Source organism: Vitis vinifera, chromosome 6 (genome assembly GCF_030704535.1).
Source record: "Vitis vinifera cultivar Pinot Noir 40024 chromosome 6, ASM3070453v1".
Classification (NCBI taxonomy): Eukaryota; Viridiplantae; Streptophyta; class Magnoliopsida; order Vitales; family Vitaceae; genus Vitis; species Vitis vinifera.
The window spans coordinates 21,299,488-21,308,289 of record NC_081810.1 but is presented as its reverse complement, the minus strand read 5'-3'; the positions used below and the strand labels follow the sequence as shown (position 1 = coordinate 21,308,289).

The 8,802-nt window shown below is 32.3% G+C and overlaps 2 protein-coding genes across 2 annotated transcripts; one reads left to right on the top strand and one right to left on the bottom strand.

Moving 5' to 3' along the window:
* The first annotated feature begins 1,900 nt into the window (after positions 1-1,900).
* On the top strand, positions 1,901-3,057 carry LOC100263698 (aquaporin TIP1-1). The gene is made up of 2 exons (XM_002274502.4): positions 1,901-2,378; positions 2,455-3,057. The coding sequence occupies exons 1-2, from the start codon at positions 1,995-1,997 to the stop codon at positions 2,824-2,826; spliced, it is 756 nt and encodes a 251-aa protein (XP_002274538.1). The 5' UTR covers positions 1,901-1,994; the 3' UTR covers positions 2,827-3,057.
* Positions 3,058-6,883: 3,826 nt separating this feature from the next.
* Positions 6,884-8,452, bottom strand: LOC100262004 (transcription factor FER-LIKE IRON DEFICIENCY-INDUCED TRANSCRIPTION FACTOR). Its single transcript, XM_002272611.4, has 4 exons — positions 7,901-8,452; positions 7,607-7,807; positions 7,341-7,514; positions 6,884-7,227 (listed from the first exon to the last, which is right to left on the bottom strand). The coding sequence occupies exons 1-4, from the start codon at positions 8,363-8,365 to the stop codon at positions 7,123-7,125; spliced, it is 945 nt and encodes a 314-aa protein (XP_002272647.1). The 5' UTR covers positions 8,366-8,452; the 3' UTR covers positions 6,884-7,122.
* Positions 8,453-8,802: the final 350 nt, after the last annotated feature.

Here is an 8,802-nt window from a genome sequence, read left to right as displayed (position 1 = left end):
TTTTTTGCTTTTTCCATATTTAACAATTTTTAGATATTTTTATACTTATTTATTTTATTTTAATTTTAAAAAATTGACTTGAAAGTGAAACTTAATATAAAAATAAGATAAACCTTTAGGATATCCCATGTCTTAAGTTTGACACTATATAAATATGAATTTTCTTTTAATCTTATAAAATTATTTTATAGCATTGAGAACCTTTTAAATTCAGAATAAACAATATATATACGATTGAATATAAATCATTATAAACAATATCAGAACTTATCCTTAGTTTGATGTGGGGGTTTATTTAATCTTATAAGGAGTATTTCTATATTTGATTAGAAAGTGAAACTTAATATAAAAATAAGATAAACCTCCTTTTTGGGTTTAGAGTAAACTACATTATTTGATACGAATTATTATAAACAATGTCAAAGTTTATTTTTAGCTTGGTGTGGGAGTTTATTTGACTCAATGAAAAGTATTTATCTATTTGGCTCTATAATTCCATAGGATACAACACTTTAGGTATGTTTGGTTCTCAGAAAATTTGAGGGAAAATGCAAAAAAAAAAAAAAATACAAAAGAAAAATAGAAAGAAAATAAAAAATGGATTAAAAGTTGATAAGTTATTTTTATTTTTTACTTCAAACTTATTTTATTTATTTTAACTCATCAATATAAAGATTAAATAATTTTAAAATACATAAAATTTTAATTAGTTTTAATTATATTTGATTTTCTTTTTTATTTTTCATAAGACAATCAAATATGAAAAAATAATTTTTCTTTGTATTTTTTTTCTTTTCTTAGTATTTTTTGGGAACCAAACATAATGTTAGTGTTTATAATATCTCACATCAAATATGAAAGAGAGTTTTTAATATTATATAAATATGAGTTTTTTTCAAATTTTATATAGACATGTTTTATTATTTCAAATTCTAATTTTGTTAAATTAATTTTAAATTGTATATAAAATATTTTATTTTTATATAAAAAATGTTAGGTAGGTGAGCGTAAACAAAAAAATGAGAAATAAAATTAAGAAGAGGAAAGCCAAAGAAATGTCACGTGGATGTGACAAGATATGTCTCCGAATAATATCTCTTTTGAAAAAGTAGGTTTGTACTCATTCACAACAACAACTTGTATCTCATTTCATCGAAGCCACAATCGGAAAGCTGCAGCCTGCAGAAGAGGATATAACATTTCAAAATACAAGTAAAAAAAAACATTCATTGTGAACTTACTACCCAACACATAAATTCATAGAACAATGTAATTTATTTTTCTTAATTTTCCATAACTATATGGCATGCCATTGGTGCATTAATAATTGTACAATGACTATTTACTTTTTGGTTTTGTCAAAAAATTATCACGCCCAAGATTCTAAGTCAAGCACATGATGACAAATAGTTTTTTTAAAATAATTTATTTTCCTTTACGCTTGACCACAAAAATGTCATTGTTGTCTTCCATTCGCTTTTGTCTTATCTTCATATAAATTAATTGCAAGTTATGTTACAGATATCATCATAAATGGTAACATTCCTTATAATTATAATAATGCCTGCAATTTTTTTTTTAAGAAGAAGAAGATTCTATAAAAAGGAGGAAATAATAGAATTTCAGGAGAGTAGCTGAAAATTAATTACCAATCCAAATCAGGACAAAACTCACTCAAACCCATCGCAACTAGATGACGTGGCTCCTCTACCTCACATACACGTGTCGCTCCTATATTATTTTGGAGGCTGAAATCTTAGCTGTATGGACAGCCTCCTTTGGTCCCCGCCTTTCTACCTCTTTCATAAAATTTGTACAAATTTCCACATTTTTATTTAGACCGGGAACCGGCTGTAGTAGGTTGCACATACCCTTCCAATTTCCATTATAAAGGGTGAAGCACACAGAGAGTTCGTTCGTGAAGGAGTCAGAGGGTGAGGCTCTCCATTTTTTTTCATCCTATCTCTTCAGCTTTTATCATCGAGTTTTCCACAATGCCGTTTCTTAGGATTGCCATCGGCCAGCCGCAGGAGACCTATCAACCCGATGCGCTCAAGGCGGCGTTGGCGGAGTTTTTCGGCACCCTAATTTTTGTGTTCGCCGGAGAAGGCTCCGGCATGGCCTTCAGCAAGCTCACCGATGATGGTTCCACCACACCGGCCGGCCTCATTGCCGAAGCATTGGGACATGGCCTTGGACTGTTTGTGGCAGTGTCGGGGGCATGCAACATCTCCGGCGGTCACATCAACCCCGCTGTCACATTTGGAGCCTTCGTCGGTGGAAACATCACTCTCCTACGTGGAATCCTTTACTGGATAGCTCAGCTCCTTGGTTCCGCGGTGGCCTGCTTGCTCCTAAAGTTCTGCACTCATGGCATGGTGAGTTAGTTATTACAGTTACATAGTTTATAAGTTATAGAATTAGTGAGGTGATGATTATAATAAAATGGTGCAGACAACATCCGCATTTGCGATATCTTCTGGAGTAACAGTGTGGAATGCGTTTGTTCTTGAGATCGTGATGACTTTTGGGCTGGTTTACACGGTGTACGCGACTGCCATTGACCCGAGGAAGGGCAATGTGGGGATAATCGCACCCCTTGCCATTGGTTTGATTGTTGCAGCCAACATTCTGGCGGGTGGGGCATTCGACGGAGCATCCATGAATCCGGCTATGTCGTTTGGGCCTGCTCTGGTGAGCTGGGACTGGACCAACCACTGGGTGTACTGGGCAGGGCCTCTCATTGGAGGTGGGATTGCAGGCCTCGTCTATGAAACCGTCTTCATCCACCACACCCATGAGCCATTGCCTGGCTCCGAGTTCTAGTTCAATAACATCGTAGATTCGTATGGCCGCTCCGGCCAACGGCTTTTCATTGTATCTATTTTATTCTGGTTCGAGTTTTTTGATTTCTTGTTTTCTTGTTTTCAATGTTGTCGTGGATTTCAGCATTATTGTCATCAGGGCCGTCCATTTTATCTGATTGCGATCAAATGGATGATGCATGTAATTGGCGTTTTATTGGATTCATGTGCAAGTTACGTGTAGTTTTTTGCATTTTGAGTAATGGGCTCTCTCGTCGTGCATTATACATTTTGAGTTTGGCGAAAGGGTAGTGACTGGTAGTAAATGGGAGGTGTTGGCATCACGCGCATGTCACACCAAGCCCAAGAATAGGCCCACAATGGGTAGTGGATGGGACATGTTTGTCATTTTTGGAGCACCACCCAATTTCCAAAAATACTCATAAAAAAGAAAAAGAAAAGCCATTTACCTTTTATTATTTTTAATTTAAAAATTCTAATATATATTTAAAAAAACTGGCATTAATGCATAATTTTGCATTTCTTGATAAGAGCAAAGTTTAGGTGGTGTTGTTTTTTTGGGTTTTTCATTGAAATGAATTTATTTTTTCATAATTTATTATAAATTTTTTACTAAATAGAAAAGTTATGATAATATTTGTTTTTTTTACTTAATTTTAAATATAACCTTAATTTTTAATAGTGTTAAATATTATGTTATTTATTTTTGTAATTTTTTTATTTCTATTAAGTATTAAAAAGTAAAAAAAAATCAATATATTATTTTTTCTATTTAGAAGAAGTTACATATTTTGGTGGTATTTATTTTTTTGGTTTTTTGCTGAAAATAATTTAGTTTTAGAATTTAGATTGTTTATTTTTCTACTTTTTCATGACTTATTATAAACTTTTTACTAAATAGAAAAAGCCAAAATATGTAGCTTTTTCTAAATAGAAAAAATAACATATTGATTTTTTTTACTTTTTAATACTTAATAAAAATAAAATACTATAAAAACAAACAACCTAATATTTAACATTATTAAGCATTAAGGTTCTATTTAGAATTAAGTAAAAAAACAAATACCACATTTGACTTTTTTTATTTAATGAAAAATTATAATAAGTTATGAAAAAGTAGAAAAACAAATAATATAAATTCTGAAAATAATTTGCTTTAGGTAAAAAGTCAAAAAAATAAACACCATCTTTGTAATTTTTTCTAAATAGATGTTTATTTTTTTACTTAATTTTGAATAGAATCTTAATGTTTAATAGTGTTAAATATTATATTGTTTGTTTTTATAGTATTTTATTTTTATTAAGTATTAAAAAATTTTAAAAAAAATTAATATGTTTTTTTATTTTAAAAAAATTAAATATTTTATCTTTTTTTTATTCAATAAAAAGTTTATAATAAAAAAATAAAAAATAAAAAAAAGTAGAAAAACCATTTTCCCAAATTCTAAAAATAAATTATTTATTAAAAAAAACCTAACAAATAAACACCTACATTAATTACCCCACCGTCTAAATTGCTACATCCACGAGTTAGTAATGATGAAGCGGAAAAAGCTGCGAGCGGTGTGGGCAGTGGTGGGCCACCCATGCTGGGCTGTACTATTTTCCAAGTTTTCTTCACGGGCATATTCGGCCGAAAATTCTGGTGCAGCTACTCCTTCTCTTTCACAATAAACACACGTGCTTTATTAATTGCTTTTGGGAGTGACTTGGAGGATTCCCGAGCCATTTGGATAGAGTTAAAAGCTTTTCTTAATATCTAAGACTTTTTTTTTTTTTAATAAAAATTAGGTACGGAATGGACTTTTAAAAATCCAAAGAAATCTACACAATGAAATGATTCTTTAAATTTCCTTTTTATCATATAACATATCATTAATACATTTTTTTTTGTTTATATCAAAATATTACATCTTTGTTTGATAATCATTTTTAAAAATAATTTTTAAAAATCGTTTTTTAGGTCTATTTTATAATATTTTATAAAACAAAAATATATTTAATAATTTAAAATATTTTTAAAAATAATTTTTATAATCATTATTTTTTTTAATCATTTTATATATTGGTATAATTATTTTTTTTAAATAATCTCAAAAAGTAAGTAAAAACATTAAAAGATGTTTTATGAAAATATTATATTTTCTATTTAAAAAAAAAAAGAAAATATAAAATAATATTTAATTATGTTCTTATATTTTTTATTGAAAAAAAAAACTCTACTCTTAAAATCATTTCCCAATGTGTTTTTTATTTTTTGTTATTAGAGGTATTTTAATAAATGTAAAATTTTAACAATTACTTTCTAAGAATTAAAAAATTGAAGTAAGTATTTTCAGAAATCACTTTTTCTCAAATACTGAAAGTAATGGTTTGAATGTCAAACTTCATTTTCAAGAATATTTGGAGGAGTTAATGGTTGCATCTGCCCTTTGGCTTGGGTAAGTATATAATTTGCAGGTGTTAATGGTGGGGGGGAAGAAGAGGATGGAAGATGGGGTGGTGGGCATGTGGAGTGGCAGGCAAAAGGCACTATGGGGTTGTGCAAGTAGGAAGAGACAGGCGCTTGGAAAATGACCTCCACCCCTTTCTTTTTATTTCCACATGACCACATGCGTTGGCATCACTAATTCAGGGGTCCAGCCCTTTGATTTCTTGGTTTTTGGGTGATCCTGTCCCATTCCGAATTGCACAGTGGTATATATGCTCCCTTCAAGTGGAGAAATATCTAAATGATTGGAGACATGGAATGGACTGGTCATGTATTGGATCTTCAGCGACTGCAATCGATAAGTCAAAGTTTGAATGGCAGTTGGGAGTTAGGAAGTTGGAACAGCGGACTTCCCTCTTGCCCATCGCCCAAAAGTGCTCACCTACTTTGGGGCCGTTTCACGTGCACTCTGACTCGGTCACTTTTTATCCAACCCCGCGAGGATAAGGGCACAGCATTAACCAATACAATCGGTTTTTAACATTCTCAAATCAAATGCCGAATTGATTTAAATTAGTTCTGGTTGGATTAAATCGGTTTCATCAATTTTTGTTTTTTTCAATTTATTTTCACTTCCATCCAAAAATACACCCGTCTATTCGAAGGTTTTAATTATCAATTTTTTATATATAATTTAGTGGGTATTTGATCAATCAACTTAATAATTAAAAATGATTTAATAACTGAATTTAAATTATTAAATGAATTAAATATATTTGATAAAACAACTTAATAATATGACTTAAAATAAAAAATTAATTTAAATAATAAGTAAAAATAATTAATTTATTTATAAGTTTATATATTTATTTTACTTTTTTTATCTATATTTGTCTTAATTACCTCCACGATCATTTTTTGTTACTTTATGACCTCCATTGTTACTCGTAAATTTTATCAAATAAATAATCTTAATACTTAAAATAAGAATTAGTTTAAGGTGGTGTTTGTTTTTTTGGCTTTTTGCTGAAAGTAATTTATTTTCAGAATTTAGATTGTTTATTTTTTTACCTTTTTATGATCTATTATAAACTTTTTACTAAGTAAAAAAAATTAAAATATCTAGCTTTTTCTAAATAGAAAAAATAACATATTGATTTTTTTTTACTTTTTAATACTTAATAGAAATAAAATACTACAAAAACAAACAATCTAATATTTAACACTATTAAGTATTAAGGTTCTATTTAGAATTAAGTAAAAAAACAAACACGAATAGTGTTAAATATTAGTCAAGAACTTAAGTATAATATAACTTAAAGTTAACTTAAGTTACCAAACACCACCTTAACAAATGACTTATTGTTTATGTAATAGAATTGGGCTTAGACAGTTCATGCTTGAATTGGGCTGGACAATGGCATGTTCCTTAACATGTGGGCCTTCTTTTGCCATCCTCTTGACAACCATTTTTGAGAACAAAAAGATGGAACCCAGAACAAAACAAACCTATGATACTTCTCAACTCTCACCCACAAGATCAAGTAGTAAATTCCCATCTTGTGAGGGAGGCATCAACTCCCCTTAGTTAAGTTAGCTTCATGATCAAAATATGATACCACAGCTCTGACACTAACTAATCAAGCTGACTTTCATTGATTTGAATTGATGATACATGTCATCAACCATGTCCAAAATGTATTGCATCTGCGGCTACACGAAACCGGGGGGAAAATTGATACTGGGATTCGTGTACCCTGGGACTTCTGTACTGACTAATGACTGGCACCCATGTATGGGATTCGCTGCTCCTTGTTATGATCACATACTTGAGTGGAATTACAGAAATTATTTTGTAGAAGTAAATTAGGAGGATGGAAGTGTTTTGAACTCAAATCCCTGGTTCAGAAGAGCCCCAGTTAACCATAGCTTCAAATTTGGCAAGTTCATGCTTTCATCACATTCTCTAACCTGCATTTTTGTGACATTTGATGGATTAATGCTAAGTACCAGAAGAGAAGAGGATCAAGATGATGATGATGATGAATGATGACAATGAAGTGAAAGTGGAAGGAGAAGCTTACATTCAAAGTAAATGTCAATACAAAAGTCTCTGAAAATGTGGCCAAGTTAGAGCTCTGAATGCTGAAGCCGGTGAGGGATTCAAGCGCCTTGTACAGCGAAACCGCCACCCTTTCTCCCCTGTTGCACGCCAATCTCACATAGAACCCTCTTTCCTCCACTTGAAACACATCCATCTGCAAATCCACACCCATGTACTTGATGAATTTGTTAAGTATTTTGGAAGTACTTTTCTTACTTTTAAAAGCAACCAAACAAACTTACAAACCTGAAAAATCTTCCCACACATGGGATGGTGGCTGCGTGCAACTTGAATCTTCTTGGGGATTTCCACTAAGCCATTATATCTCTCTGCTCCCAGCACTAACGAAGATTCAAGGCCCCCAATCTCAGCTTTTAGCTTCTTGGCCTGCATCTGCAGCTGCTGCACATACAGGACAGCATCTCCAACAATGGAGGCCTTGTCCATCTGCATACATACATATAAACATTCCCACATAATCAAATACAATTTCAGAAGAATTTGATTCAAAAAGAGGGCTGAGGGCTAGCCACCACATACCTTAGTTATGTTAGGAACCAAGGAACGTAACGCATAGAGCTTCTCCTTCATTCGAACTCTTCTCCTCCTCTCTGAAATCAAAGTTCTGGACCTATCAACCTTGGTCCCCTTTGTGGGTGTAGTGGTAGTATTCCCGGATGAATCCTCCCCATCAATCTCTTCCCCTCCCTTCATCTCCCCATCAATGCTCGGCAGTGAGTCGATAACCGAATCAGGATTCGACACCGTTGCAGTTGCAGGGTCGAACTCAAACAATTCTCCCACGGATGAGCCAAACTGGTTATCATCCAAACAACCATTCATGTGCTCACAATCATAATTGGGGCAGAACTTCACGAGAGAATCCGCGCTTTCTCCTCTGATGAGCTCAATCAACTGCTCGAAGTTAGGCTCATTGATGAAATCATGGAAACCAAAGTCGGTAACATTGGGCAAGGTGCCTGCAGATGCATCCCTCCGATCCATTGCGGTTCATGGAATAATAGTCTGCTGGTTTTGAGAGGTTTACCTAGTTTTAAATATACAAGGGAGGGAACATGGTTGATTATAATATTGGTGTGAACAGAATCATAGAGAGGGATCTGACGTTGGAACTCAATATTTATACCCCAAGGGGTTGACAAAATTTGTAACAAAAACAATGGAACTCATAGCACTAGGTGTTTTCATGTTCTTGACCTATCTTATTATTCTCCTTCTACCATGTACTTTAAGATTCCTCGTAAAAACCGTGTCTACACCTTAATTTACATCCTAAGATATATACTAGGAGTTTGTCATCTCATCTTAGATATTGCTTATTTTTCTTCTTTTTCAATTATTACCATTCAAATACCAATCTTCCAAGCAGCCAAATATAAATAATTCAAAATAAATATCCAATTGTGGTACACCACAACATC